This window comes from Chrysemys picta, chromosome 2 (assembly GCF_011386835.1).
Source record: "Chrysemys picta bellii isolate R12L10 chromosome 2, ASM1138683v2, whole genome shotgun sequence".
NCBI classification, from domain to species: domain Eukaryota; kingdom Metazoa; phylum Chordata; order Testudines; family Emydidae; genus Chrysemys; species Chrysemys picta.
Genome location: NC_088792.1, coordinates 10,430,981 through 10,445,923, shown reverse-complemented (window position 1 = coordinate 10,445,923; position 14,943 = coordinate 10,430,981). Strand labels below are relative to the sequence as shown.

The 14,943-nt window shown below is 49.8% G+C and overlaps 1 protein-coding gene across 2 annotated transcripts in view; it reads right to left on the bottom strand.

The window, feature by feature from the left end:
- Window positions 1–1,822: 1,822 nt before the first annotated feature.
- HHATL (hedgehog acyltransferase like) overlaps window positions 1,823–14,943 on the bottom strand; it is a 40,503-nt gene continuing 27,382 nt past the window's right edge. Inside the window, exons 7-12 of one of the 2 annotated variants that reach the window (XR_010598190.1) lie at window positions 12,987–13,158; window positions 11,167–11,311; window positions 10,072–10,107; window positions 7,951–8,152; window positions 3,048–3,859; window positions 1,823–2,133 (exon numbers count right to left, since the gene is read on the bottom strand). Coding sequence is in view for 1 of the 2 variants with exons in the window: in XM_008170753.4 (XP_008168975.2) it covers window positions 2,012–2,133; window positions 3,718–3,859; window positions 7,951–8,152; window positions 10,072–10,107; window positions 11,167–11,311; window positions 12,987–13,158 (819 nt within the window). In the remaining variant the exon portion in view is untranslated. The remainder of the gene's footprint in view (window positions 2,134–3,047; window positions 3,860–7,950; window positions 8,153–10,071; window positions 10,108–11,166; window positions 11,312–12,986; window positions 13,159–14,943) is intronic. The other variant, XM_008170753.4, reaches the window with a different exon arrangement.

Here is a 14,943-nt window from a genome sequence, read left to right as displayed (position 1 = left end):
ACTCAAGCATTATATGGAGGACCTCAACGGCTGAGTGGTCGGAGTGTCTTACTTCTCAGTCACGTGTATGAATTTGATCCTAAGCCTTTTCAGTGGGCAGGACAAAGTAAACAAGTGGGTCTCTGTTTGATTCCTAGGGGACCGGTATCTGTGTCACGGAAACCAACACCAGAAATGTCATGGAGGTCGCACTACTCTCCTAGCCCTATAGGTGGCGCCCTTCAAGTCAGGCTCGAAGCATATTGGTGGAACGTTGGGTGAGACGTTTGCACTATGGTTGCTTGTAAGTGAACATTCGGGAGGTCAGTACAAAGCCTCGCTCTCCCAGGCTGTCATTCAGGCACCTTTGGGGGGGAGAGATAGCTCAGTGGCTTGAGCATTGACCTGCTAAACCCAGGGTTGTGAGTTCAATCCTTGAGGGGACCATTTAGGGAACTGGGGTAAAAATCTGTCTGGGGGTTGGTCCTGGTTTGAGCAGGGGTTTGGACTAGATGATCTCCTGAGGTCCCTTCCAACCCTGATATTCTATGATTCACCAGCACTAAATAGACTTACAAATGTAATTGATGTTAGAGGAACTTAAAAAGAGAGGCTCAGGGCCTGTTCTGCAGAAGAATTGAGCCCTCACTGACATTGACTTCTTTGCATCCATCTTCAGCATAGATGTTTGGAAACCCCTGCTCTTTCCAGCGCTGCTGCTGGCCGTATTCATTCGTAGAGTCATAGAATTTAAGGGCAGAAGGCACCATTAGTCTGACCTCCTGTATAGCACAAATCTCTCAATTTCACCCTGTTACCCCTGTATTGAGCCCAATAACTTGATTTTGACTAATGCACACCTTCCAGACAGGCATCTTGATCCGAAGACATCAAGTGATGGAGAATCCCTGCAATGTTTCTTCTCATCCTGTCTCTCTGTTTCCTTTGGGAATTTGTTCTAATGGTTAATCACCTTCACTGTTTAAAATTTGTGCCTAATTTCCAACTTGAATTTGTTCTTGTTATGCCTTTCTCTGCTAGATTAAAGAGCCCTTAAGTACTTGGTATTTTCTTCCCTTGAAGGTACTTATATACCGCAATCAAGTCACCTTTGTTTTATTTCTTGCAAGCTGAAGGCTGAGCTCTCTGTCACTGTCAAGCATTTTCTCCAGTCCTAATCATTTGAGGGGCTTTAAAAATGTGGGGGAGGGGTTATATAGATTTAATGTTGGCCTCTGTTGTTATACTAGGTTGACAAGACAGCAAATGTGAAAAATCAGGACGGGGATGGGGGTGGTGGTGGTGGTGGCAGGGCCGGGGGGGTGGGGGCGGTAATAGGAGCCTATATAAGAAAAAGACCCAAAAATTGGGACTGTCCCTATAAAATTGGGACATCTGGTCACCCTATGTTATACAGAGATTAGATTGAAACATATGCATAGCACCCAGAATGCATTAGTGAAGGGCTGGGTAATTTTTCGATCCCTACTACGAAGCTATAATTAGATAGGATAAGAAAACAGTAGCCAAACTGCATGCTTCAGGGTATAAGATGTTCCTCTCTTCTTGGGAACAGGAAGGAATCCTTCCCTTCCTATGGGGAGAACCATTAGCCCGGTGCATTACAGAAATGCCTTTTTCTGAAACACCAAGTGTGTCTTGCAAAAGGACTGAATGCTTTAGCTCAACTAGAAGTTATGGGCTTGAGATGCTGGGATCAGTGGGTGAAAACTTACTGCCTGTGTTATGCAGGAGGTCAGACGAGATGACCAGGTCTTAGAATCTATTAAATGGATCTAACAGAACTTAGCCTGCCATATGTTCTTAGCATATTAAAAGCCTATTAAAGTCTTATGGAAAATCTTTATTTAAGCTAGAAGATTTTTATTACAGGTGGTTTGTACATGGGAGAGATACAGTAGCTTGACTGCAAATAATGCTGGAGAGCCCCAATTTGCAGGGGTCTTGGCCTGGAAGGCCGGGAGGAAGTGATGCTGCCGCTGAGGTGTCTGGGCCAATCCTCTTCTCATCTCTACGCTGCCTTTTCTTTGTCTCGTTTCTCCTCTTCTATTGCCAGGAGGCGCTCCCTCTCCTTGATCAGCTGCACTCCGCAGTAGGTGATGAACCAGATGGACAAGGTGCTCAGTGGGAAACCTGCGAGTCAGAGGGACAGAAGTCAGCTTGGCTTGGGCGCTAATGAAAAGGGTGAGGGTCTTCTCCAAAGCTAGTCTGACTGCAACTCAGCATCCTTGCTTGGTGTGGGGCAGGTCCTGAGAGGTGATAAACACGGGGAACCGTGTCTGTGCATGAGCCACAGCGATCCATGGCAGTCTTTCCATCGACTTTGGATCTGACCCCATCTGCACTCATCCACTGGGGCGGAGTTCTCCAGGGGTAGGTCCAGATCTGCCAAAGTAGCAGGGTCTTCTATAAACCGTGAGGCCCTCCCAGCTTTGAATCCCGTGGAAAGACTTTCTCAGCTCCCCAAGCTCAGACGGACTCTTTCGTCCCACTTAGGGCTTGCCTGCAAGACCGTGTAAGTTGATGTAAGTTAGGGCGCTCAGGGGTGTGAAAAAGCCACCCTCCCTGAGCGCCGTAAGGTACATCAACTTAAAGCTCTGTCCACACTACGCTATATTGGTGGGACATGTTCCCCACCAACATAGCTTCTGCCTCTTGTTGAAGTGGAGAGTAATTATGCCGACGGGAGAGCGCTCTCTCCCATAGGCATATGTGTCTTCACTAGACGCGCTACAGCGGTGCAGCTGTGCCGATGTAGTGTGGTAGTGTAGACTCGCTCTTAGCCAGCCCCATGCAATGTATCTTCACATCCAGTCCCTCTATAAACATGGGGCCTGGAACTGCCCTCTGGAGATCCCACCCCAACTATCAATCTCTCTGTCCTAGATAACAGGGGAGTCCATTCACAGGCCCTCGTTTAGAATATCAATAATAGAGAAGATAAGCAGCTTCAAGTACAGGGCCGCAATTCCACTGGGCAGGTGTCTGGCAGTGTTAGAAGCCACAACGATTTCCATAGCAGAGAAAGAGAGATCTAGGCTCTGTACCTGTTAAAACAGGACTTCTGAATGAGTAACATGACTAGCTCCGACAATGAACTCAGCCGTCAGGAACTTCTGTCGTTCTGAACCCCCCAGGTCACACGTTATCCCCCTCCTGAGCCCCGGTCAGTCCCGTGGGGAAGGCCGGAAGGGGACTGGGCACCACTCAGTCAGCCACTTACAGCGCAGGCTGTTTCAACACGCTGCTGCCACCTCTCGGTGAGAAAGACACAGTCAGGGTAAGTTATTAGGGGATGGGAGAATAAATGGGATTTAATAACAGAAGGGATCCAATACAGCTGCCTAAGAAGCTATTAGAAATACAAGGCTGGTGAGGAGAGCGCGTGTCTGACAATCTCAGCTCCACACGGGAATAGCAGCCGTAACGGAAGAAGGAGGCAGCGGGGAAATAAATCCCTGTTGTTATTATTTCCATTGCAATTACATCGACAGGTCTAAACCATGGACAGGGCCGCACTGTGATAGGCCCTGTACAAACATGGCAAAAAAATGATGGTCCCTGTCCCAAGGAGCATATAAGCTAACCACAAACGCTCCTGCCGTTAAGTCAGGGGTGCCAGGCTGGAGTGGGGTCGTTGGTTTGAGTTTGGTGTAGTGACTCCTGTACGCAAAGAAAAAGGGCTTGCCCATCCCCGGGGGAACAGAAGGCCTTTACCTGTCAGGAGGATTCTCTTGGCAACCAGCAGCGTGAAGTCCAGGCTGTTGAGGGCAAGGACGTTGTAGAGGACAATGGCCCAGAAGTTTGCAGCCCCGAAGATCCCTCTAATCCGCCGAGACATCGGCTCTGACATGTTGGCCTGCCCAGCGAAACAGAGGGACAGGAGCGTAAGGGGACAGCGCTGCCTGCTAAGGGGAGTGGGATTTTTGTTAGCTGTGTTCTCCAAAAGCCCATCTTTCTATCACCAGTTCCATGACAGTGGTATCTGAACACCACACCATCTTTATCCTCAGCGCATCCCTGGGAGGTACAATTGTGCTATTACCCCCATTATACAGATGGGGAACTGAGGTGTGGAGAGACTAGGGCCTCACTCCCACTGAATTCAATGGGCCCAAGATCATACAGGGAAACTTTGGTAGAGCAGGGAATCGAACCCAGGTACAAACCACCTGAACCATCCTTCCTGTCTAGTCTGTCCGCTCCTCTCTCTGGCCCATTCGTTGTCTCCCTCCATTTGACGCTCCGGCTCCCAGTCCTGTGAAGTGTTGAGCTGTGAAGTCTATGGGAGCTGGGGACGCTCAGCACCTTCCGGGAGGCACTCCTGGGACTAGGGTTGCCAACCCTCCAGGATTGGCCTGGAGTCTCCAGGAATTAAAGTTTCCCAGGGGAGAAGGGATAGCTCAGTGGTTTAAGCATTGGCTTACTAGACCCAGGGTTATGAGTTCAATCCTTGAGGAGGCTACTTAGGGATCTGGGGCAAAATCAGTACTTGGTCTTCCTAGTGAAGGCAGGGGGCTGGACTTGATGACCTTTCAAGGTCCTTTCCAGTTCTAGGAGATAGACTATCTCAATTCATTAATCTTGGATTAAAGATGATGTCATGTGATTAAACCTCCAGGAATACGTCCAACCAAAATTGGCAACCCTACCTGGGACTGGGGCTGCTGCTCACAAAGATCGGCTCTGTGTGAAGTGCCCATAGCAGAGTGAGGATCCCCCTCGCTAATGGACGGTAGCGTGGGGCCATTAGGCTAACACGTGAGCTGAGCCAGCCCCAGGCCACCATCTTCCATTCCACGAGCACCAGCCTGCAATGGCGTTTGGGGCTCCGGACGGGATGGCGTGCGCCCCTGGAGGGCACAGTTCAGAGTGGAAGTCAACAGAGCCGGGGCAGCGGAGTCTGGCCTAGGGAGCAGAGATCCTAAGTAAACATCATTGTGCTTCACGCTGGCTCGTGTGGGCACTCTCATTTTCCCTCCGCTCTTCCCCCGCCTCACTGCTGCCTTTGCCCCTCTCTCCTTCCTCTTGTGTGGTGGCCTGGGCCTGGGTGCTCTCTCTACCTCTCATAGCCACCTTGCCAAGCAAACCCTCCCCACTTCAGTGACTCCCCCCACCCCTGCCCTAGCCCGGATTATACCCCTGGGTCTTGTCCTGGGTTCATTTGTCTTGCCTGAGTGAGACTGTAGGCTCATCAGGACAGGGAGGCTGATGGGAATGGAAGAATTCAGCATCTCCCGTCATCAGGCAGGCAGACAGTCCAGGTTCACTCCATACTATAGCTGCATTGTTCTGTGATTCCTTCGGTGGGACAGGCCACCACCCCTCCTGGCCTCCAGAGAGGAGGCCTGGCCTGAGGGAGGGGGCATGGCTGGGATGTTGCTACATGTGGCTGATCTCCAGTTGCTGGAATGGTTTCCTGGGGGCCGTGGGCAGCCATGTGTAGAATGCAGCAGCATTTAGGCCCTGTTAGCGCCCAGGGAACCCAGCCCTGGGGGATCACAAGGGTTGTTCAAACTTCTCTGGTCCTGCACTGAGTTCCGCTCAGGTAGACCAGGGAATGGACCAATGTTTGCGAAGTGCATACTAGATGATGAGAGGTATTTTTTGCCCCTCCTGTGCACCTTAGTAATAACAGGCTGCCTTGAGGCACACTGCTATGGGCACGATCCTTTGTCATGATTGTCATTAGCACTAGCTGGAGGTTGTTAAGATTTAAAAAAATCAACGGCAGAATGTGATCGTCACTTGCACGTAATCCTCAGTGCCGCTGCATTGACTGGAGACGGGAAGTGGTTTTTATAACAATCTTCAAAGAGAACTAGAAATCCCAGGACCCTTGGAGCTGAGAATTGTGGTGCCTTTAGCAATAAGATTTCTCTGGCTTTGTGTGCTATAATCTGGTTACAAGTTCAATTTGAAGAAGCAAGGGGGATGGTTAGCTCTGAAGTGTTTCTTTGAAGGGCGTTGTTGTCAGGTCTGATGGTTTAGGGTTGGTAAAAAACAACACAAATGTTTCCCTGGTGTGATTTCTTGCATCTTTCCTGGTAGCATCTTCCTACCGGCCACTAGCTCCCAGATTTAGATGGGGGTCACTGGTCTTTAGAACGGATCGAAAAATGGCATTTCAGACCTGTGGGATATTCCAGTATTTCAATGTTTGTTTTCATCCCAAATTGGGATAAAAAGTTGAAATGTCAAAAAAAAAAATGCAGAATGAAAAAATGTTCTGGAAAAATTCCATGTGGACACATTCAATGCTTTGTTTCTGGTTGGCCTTAACTTTACTTCCACCTGAGTCGCTGTGGGTGCTTCACGGGTAGTAGTTCTGGGTCCCTCGATGGCCTCTCCATTTCCCCCTAGGGGACGCTCCAGTTCTCTGGCTGGAATCAATCTCCCCTGAAGCACCCAGGAGCTCAGGAGGGCTTTGGATCAGGCTCTGGGGGGAGGGAATTTGGATTTTGCGTGTGCATGTTGCTGCTCGTGAACGTGAAGGACTTGGAGCACAAAGGCTGCCATTCAGAGCCCTTGGTAATCCCAGCAGAAGGGCCATGGACTCTATGGCCATGGAGACCAAGCAGCCCTCTCTGCCCTAGAGGTGATCCCTTCAGATCTACCAGCCTTTCTAAACCAAAATGAGGGTGATCTGAAGTATCCAAAAGGCTTTAGGTGAGAGGGATGGGGCTGTCCCCCCTTCCCAACCAAAGATGGGGAATGTTCCTTTGATGCGGTGTATAGACCCTACGACAGAACGGACACTAAGGCTACGTCTACACAGCTCATGGCAGCGAGACGCCTAGCCCGGGTCAACAGCCTCAACCTGGCACTACTGTGCTAAAATCAGCGGTGTAGACGTTGTGTCTTGGGCTCTGAAGCCTACGGAGGGGGTGGGTGTCAGACTGAGCTCTAGCCTGAGACACAGCATTTACACAGCTGTTTTTAGCACGGTAGTGCGAGCCTGACTCTGTTGACCCCAGGATGGGATGCTCATGTAGACATATCGTAAAGAGTTAAAAAAGGGAGTGATCACCTCCCCAGCTGCACCTAGGGCCAGCTACGGCCGGGGGGGGGAAGGGGGGAATCAAAGGCCGCAGCCCAGCCAGAACAGGGGGGCTGGAGATCCAGAGAGCCCCAGGGCAGGGGCTCCATGGGGTCAGACAGGAGGAAGCTGCCCAGGAAAACCAGTTCTCTGCCAGAAGGGATCTGAAAAGATTATCAGGCAGGAGGAACTGTCAAGGCCCTGAGGTAGGAAGCAGCCCAGGGAAGCAGTAAAAGATTTATGAAAACAAGTCCCCAACCGCATCACCCAGGGTCCCTTGGCTGGGACCTAGAGGAGAGGGCAGCCCTCGATCCTCCTCCTAGCCCCGCACGGAGCAGAGACTGCTGAGAACCCTGACCAGGGATGGCAACAATAACAGGAATTCTCGACTTTGCCTTTGTGTTCCTGCTTTAACTTACTTTATTCCTGCCCTGTTGAAGAAAGAAGGGAAGACACCTGTAAAGGGGGCAGCCCCAAAAGAAGGGATAAGAAGAGAGGCCAAAAGCCCAAACTCCTGGGACTACTGAGAGAAGGTCCACTAAAGAGACGGGAAGGACTCTGGGTGGGGCCAGACTCCTTTCAGCCCTAAAAGGGGAGAGACACAAGTAACTCACCCAGCCGGAGGACTGGGGTTACAAACGCAGACTGATGGATATAGGTTCCATCCCTGAACAAACTAAGGGAAACCGAGGCAGGGACAACTGCAGTTCTGTGGCAGACTGCCAGGGAGCGCGACAGTGTTGAGGTTCCTCAGTTACGGCTCCAACGCAATGCTGAATGAAGCCAGCATTTTGGGCCCCTGGGTGTTAACTGGTGCAGCTCCACTGAAGTCGCACATGTTCTTATCGATCTGTCACCCCAAACCAGCTGATCCGCCCCACCTGACGGCAGGTTGCCATTGAGTTTCTTACCTCCATGCTGCCAAAGGGCTCCATCTGGAAAAACTTCTGCACCCAGAGCTCGAAGTTGAGTCCGAAGCAGTTGCAGACAGACCAGATGTAAACGATCTCGCAGGGGCCCAGCCACAGGGTGGTGACAGCGAAGGTGCAGATGGTGGCCCGAAGCTCCTTCACAACATCGTCGTGGTTCTCCCCGAGGTGATCGTACACGTACCTAGGGGTCAATAGGATCGGTATTGTTTAGTGGAGATCTGCATTTTATTCCTGGTTCAGCCACTGGTCTGCTGGATGGCCTTGGGCTATAGGTGCCGACTCCATGGGTGCTCCGGAGAACCCACGGGAAAAAAATAGTGGGTGCTCAGCACCCACCAGCCATAGCTGTTTGGTGGCCCAGGGAGGGACTTGGGGAAGGGTGGAGAGCAGCAAGTGGCAGGTGGGCAGGGACCTTGGGGAGGGGGCAGAGTGGGACCAGGTAGCGGTGGAATGAGGGCGGAGATGGAGTGGGAGAGGGGCCTTGGGGCAGGGGGTGGAGCACCGCTGGGAAAAACTAAACGTTGGTGCTTTTGCCCTTGGGCAAGTCTTGTGACCCCTCTCTGCCTCAGTTTCCCCATCTGTAAAATGGGGATGGTGATCCTGGCCCTCCTTTGGGAGCCATGGATGGAAAGGGCTCTGTAAGAGCTAGTTGTTGTTGTTACTCCAGCCCCTGGGCTAGAGCAGCAACTCTGCAGCTTGAACAGAGAATTCCTCCCCTCGTTACTCTATGGAGAGCGTTGGCTTCCAACCAAGTTACTCCAGGACTGTCTTCTGCAGGCGTTTTATCTCCTGGCGATTGCACGGGAGGAGGAAGAATTTGTAGGGGTCCCCTGGCAATGAACGAGTTACATCTGCTGGGGAGTGAATGGTGGGGATGGCTGCTGTCTGGCACTGCGAGGGTTACACCCTTCTGCAGGGCAACTGGGAGGAGAGCCAGTAGGAAACCCCAAGACGTTTCAGGGGGTTTGGCTTGGGGACGGGATTCTGCAGCAGGCAGGGCCGGGGCAGTGTTACTTGGGGGGCTGGAAGGATGATGTCTGGGAAACCTCCAGCAATGAGCATGTACCGTATCACTGTAATACAAGCCACTACACAGCCCCTCTCGCTCTTCTCCCGCAAGGCTACGGGTTTTACGATATACACTTATTGTGACACCTCTTCCTTCCACGTGCCCGGTTTTTGACCGGAAAGGTGGGTCGAAAAGAGGATCTGATAGTGTCCAGTCAGATCTACTGACTGGACACACAAAGTCCAGTTACTGTGGGCGGGGGTGGTGAGGAGGTGCCGGGTCATTACCCACGCCAGGGCCGCCTCCTACCTGCATTGGGCGGCTGCAGCTCCCAGCCCCGGCTCCACAGATGAATCCCTCCCAACCTCGGCAGGGGAGAGAGGGGAATAGTAACAAGTGATGGGGGAGGGAGGAAGAGGAGTGAATGTTGGTGGGATCTTGGGGGGGACGAGGCGGGGCTGGGGTGGGGCCTCAGGGGAAGATGCAGGGTGGCGAAGGTTCCGGCACTCCTGCCGGAGTATCCAGTTTTTAAATATTACCAAGTTTGCAACCCTACCACATTGCCATGTATGAACTATTTACCAGGTTCCCTGGTGCACAAACATTTAATCACAGACCACCTGACACTTTCCTTGCACAGTCACTAGCATGTTATTGTTACTGAAAACAGTTGAAAGGCTGAAGAAGATGTGGATGCAGCATCAGCCATGGGATATGGTCAGAACGAGGTCACCAAAGATTTTGGGGGGCTGGATTCGGCGGAGCGAGAGAGAATTGGATTGGAGGGGAACTGGGATAGAATTGTTCAGCAAAAAGGTTTGAGTCGAGTTCTGGGTGGTGGTTCGGGCTGGTTCTTGTTGTCTCCAAACCAGTTGGCCCAGCCCTTTTTTAAAAAACAGACTGGCTGGATCACATTTTAGGGAGCTGATCAGCAAAGAGATGAAAACTGAGATGCTTTAGGGTTCTCTGTGACCAGAGTGAATAATGCTTAACATCCTTCCAGTTACGTTGCCATTCAGGGAGTCAGTCATACCATGGAAGAGAAGGTCCCAAACCCCAGTGGAGATGACAGATCTCCTAAGGAGACTTACTTGCATAGCCAGTCATTAATCCCTCTATCAAAGTGCCTAAAATACAGACAGGCAAAACGAGAGAAAAATGTTAAAATGGGAAGTGGTAACAATTGCACTATATTACATAGTCATTCAAAGACGTCTGCTCTCATTTGCACCTATTTTTCACTGGTGTAACACCATTGAACTTACTCCTGATTAACCAGTTTGTCTGCCAGGCGCAGAATACCAGTGTTAACTTTAACTGTCTGTTTCACCAAAGCATCTGATTTTGGAGTTATTCCTATGCAAACGCCACAGAAGTCAATGGGCCACACTGGGACCTGGGCATAAGCAGATGCCTCTTCCAGAGCCGTCTCTGGGCCATTGACTTCAGTGATATAAATAGTGATGTAAGCTACATTTTTAGCAGAAGTGGGCCAGAAAAAGGGGGTAATTCTCCTTTCACATCACTGTAACACTATGGATAGTTGGGAACAATCTGACGGTGTCCTGACAGATCCACCATTGAAGCTGGAGGTAGGAAAGGTTTTGTAGTTCACTGACTGAATGTACCTCTTGGGGAAGGACGGTTTCCTGCATTGCCTAGTGTCTAGTTTTAAAAATGTCATAAGTAATGGGACTTCCACCTCCTCCCTTTGGAGACTGTTCCACACAATAATACATCACCTTGTCGGGAAGTTCTCCCCGATATTCAGCCTACATGTCCCTTCTCTTCCGTCCATCCCATTTCTCCTGCTTACATCCCCCTGGACCACGCTAAAAAATTTCTCTCCATCCTATGTGCTTACGCCATTCTGATACCAGTAGGCAGGGATAATGGGCCAGACCCTCAGCTGGTGTAAATCAGTCTAACTCCATAGACTTGAGCAGAGTCATGACTGTTGACACCAGCTGAGGATCTGGGACCATGGCCACATCTAACTAGTATGTAGCATATGATCATTCTCCCTTCCTTTGCAACCTTATCCGATAAGATCTTGGGACTATTCGACCAACTGGTTGCAAGGAGAGAGAAATGACAAAGCTGTGTTCCTTATCAGTATATTTCCTTTGGACTGACTGGATCCGTCTCCTGCTGCCTGAGTCCGTTAACATTTTAGATGCACTCACGTTTCTGCAAAGACGTAGAGCATGGTGATGCATTTTGGGGGCTGCGGCGGGTCCAAGTGATCCAACCGAGCAATGGTGTTGATAATTCCAAACATCACTGCAGCTTTCACCCAGTCATACACCAAGTTAGAGTAGGCCAGGCCGGCTGTATGGTGCGCATCAACAAAGGGAATAAAGAGAACAGCCCAGTGAGAGGCAGGCAAACAGCAGCATGATCTAATATTAACACGAGAGCCGTGCAGAAGACAGAAGTTCCGTTCAGTGAAGGATTTTGTGATTTCGAAATCTGGCTTCATTCTTAATAAGAACAGACCCCAGAGTTTTTGAAATTCTCTGGGAAGGAAAATTCAGAACAAAAATCGTTTTGCGTCATTTGAAACGTTGTGTTTCAAGATTGCCCTTTTAATTTTCTAGTATGATACCCTACAGAATAAAAAAATGGAAATGAAAAGTGGGTTCAAACCAAAAAAGTTGAAACGTTTCGTTTGGAACGTGTCAAAATGGGACGTTTTCATAGTGTCAGAACTTTTTCCCCCCTCTGGTTTTCTTCCAAACCAAAATTCCGGTGAAACTGACCTAATTTCACAAAGCATTTTCATCTAGATGCAACTACATATGCTAACAAAATACACATTTAACCCGCTCTGGTTAACACAAGGGGGCTCCGTTTTCCTCTGGGGTCCGGACCTCATATAGAAGTAACTTGGATTGTGAGCTCTTTTGGGCAGGGACTGTCTTTTTGTTGTGAATCTGTATGGCACCTATGGGGTCCTGGGCTGTGACTGGGGTTTCTAGGCAGTGCCATAATACATCAATAATAGGCTTAGGACTGCTGCTTCCTCTGAGCTAGCAGATCTGGTCTTTTTAACTCAAGCAGTAGAGGTTTGTGCTTTTAGATCTAAAACTCCTGGATTCAGTTCCTGCATGTGATCCATCGAGGAGAATGGCTATAGTAGCATGGGCCAGCCGTCTCAGCACCGGTATCCGCGGTTAACCCAGGCGTCACACTTTAAAACAAATCAAAGTTTGTTTTTATTCCATTCTCAAACCTTCAGAGGCTGAGCTATGGGCACATTCTGGTCTCAGAAAGGACCATGGCAAGTACACCTTCCGCCTGAAATGAACCAGGCTCAGACAGCGGCAACTTTTCTCTTTATCTGGTTGTTGCCCGTGGCTCTTGATTCAAGGCTCTGTCTCCTGTGACGCCTCTGCCTGTGTCCACACACATGCATAGTAGGCCAGATTCTGCTCCCGGTTACATCAGTGCAGATGTGGAGCCACTCCACTGAAGTTCTCTGCGTTTTACCCTCTGGTGGCCTCCTGTGCTCACGCTGGTGTGGCTGAGATCAGAATCTCAGACTCTGGTCCCGCGAATACAGAGTCATGATAAACAGTGGGGAAGCTGTTGTTGAACATGAAAGTCGATACTTTGACAGTGTGTCTTGTTGTCTTAGAACTCTGGCCACTAATTCTGGGTTACCAGGTGCCCCACGTGAGACACCTTGGGGCTGATTTTCAGAGGTGCTGAGCTCCCACGATTCCCACTGAGAACAATGGGAGCTGCTGAGTGCTCCCAAAAACCAGGCCTTTTTACTTCAGCTGCCTAAATAATGATTTAGTTGCCCAACTTCAAGCACCCACGGTTAACCATTTTGGCCTTGATTTATCTTCCCTTATTACATTACATTATCCAGGCACCTGAATAAAAATATTAGTTAACATTTCAGACTCTAGAAGTTTCTAAACCGCTAAAATCAGAGACTGCCAATGCCCAAGCGGCTAAGGGACAGGAATGAAAGGTGGTTCTCTGCGTCACTCACCTAAAGCCCAGTCTGAGAGCCGAGTCACGAACTTCACGTCCGCAGGAAGGGTCAAGATGTAGAAGAAGTGGAAAAACACATCCACCGCGACGATCGCCCCCAGGTGGAGCAAAGCGTGGACGCGAATGTTCCACATCTCATTGTCTTTGCGTCTCAGCTCACTGGTGCTTACCTGTTGGGAAGACAAGCATGGGAAGGCTGACTTGAAAGGGACGCATTTGCTATGCCACCCAGAGAATGAACTGAGAGTAAAACAGCCATCTTTGGTTATCTTTAGTCGAATTTCCCCGGCCTGCCCGAAGTCTTGGCTACACTGGGGTTTTGTAGCTCTGCAGTTTTTCTTTGAAGTCTGTTTTTGAAGTTTTTTGTTGCAGGATGGCTACTTTTAAATCTGTTATCTAATGTCCAGGGAGGTTGAAGTATTCTCCTACTGGCTTTTGTATGTTACCATTCCTGATGTCTGATTTGTGTCCATTTATTCTTTTATGTAGGGACTGTCCGGTTTGGCCAATGTATGTGGCAGAGGGGCAATGCTGGCACATGATGGCATATATCACATTAGTAGATGTGCAGGTGAATGAGCCTCTGATGGTGTGGCTGATATGGTTGGGTCCTATGATGGTGTTGCTAGAGTAGTTATGGGGACAGAGTTGGCAACGGGGTTTGTTACAGGAATTGGTTCCTGGGTTAGTGTTTCTGTGGTGTGGTGTGTAGTTGCTGGTGAGTATTTGCTTCAGGTTGGGGGGCTGTCTGTAAGGGAGGACTGGCCTGTCTCCCAAGATCTATGAGAGTGAGGGATCATTTTCCAGGATAGGTTGTAGATTGTTGCAGGGCCGCCCAGAGGGAGGGGCAAGTGAGGCAATTTGCCCCAGGCCCTGGGCCCTGCAGGGGCCCCAATGAAAATATAGTATTCTATAGTATTGCAACTTTTTTTTTATGGAAGGGGCCCCCAAAATTGCCTTGCCTCAGGCCTCCTGAATCCTCTGGGCGGCCCTGGATCGTTGATGATGTGCTGGAGAGGTTTTAGCTGGGGGCTGTAGGTGACAGCCAGTGGTGTTCTGTTATTTTCCTTCTTGGGCCTGTCCTGTAGTAGGTGACCTCTGGGTACCTGTCTCGCTCTGTCAATCTATTTCCCCACTTCCCCAGGTTGGTCTTGTAGTTTTAAGAATGCTTGATAAAACTGCAGAGCTACAATTCATTTGCAAACTTGACACCATTAATTTGGGCTTGAATAGGGACTGGGAGTTGCTGGCTCACTACAAAAACCATTTCCCCTCTCTTGGTATTGACACCTCCTCATCAATTATTGGGAGTGGACCACATCCACCCTGATCGAATTGGCCTTGCCACCACTGGTTCTCCACTTGTAAGGTAACTCCCTTCTCTTTACGTGTCAGTATATTTATGCCTGTATCTGTAATTTTCACTCCATGCATCTGAAGAAGTGGTTTTTTTACCCACGAAAGCTTATGCCCAAATAAATCTGTTCGTCTTTAAGGTGCCACCGGACTCCTCGTTGTTTTTGTGGATACAGACTAACACGGCTATCCCTCTGATACTTATGTGCATCAAGTTGGTCTGGCAAGCACAATCCTGGCTGGTCTTCCTGCTGGGGCAGGGTGCCTTCACTCTGACCCCTACTTCAGTGGGCTTTTTAGAATGGCCATTGCACCGTGTGCATATTCCCTGACAGCAAGTGTTGCAATAAAGGAAGGGAAGGGCTGAAAGCCCCGTCACCACACTGGCCAAGGCTCCCAGGAATCCAGAGCAGGGGAGAATCCTGCATCAGTTGGCACTGCTCTTTTCCCTCTCTGATTTCGGGGGTTCACGGGTGTGTTTTGCAGTAACAATCACTGCTATTCCTCCCAGTACCTGCAGCCTCCCTTCAATATCGGAATATAATAATGTTCCTAGCAAGCATTTAGGATTATGCTGGGGAGATTGACAGCCTTGGCTC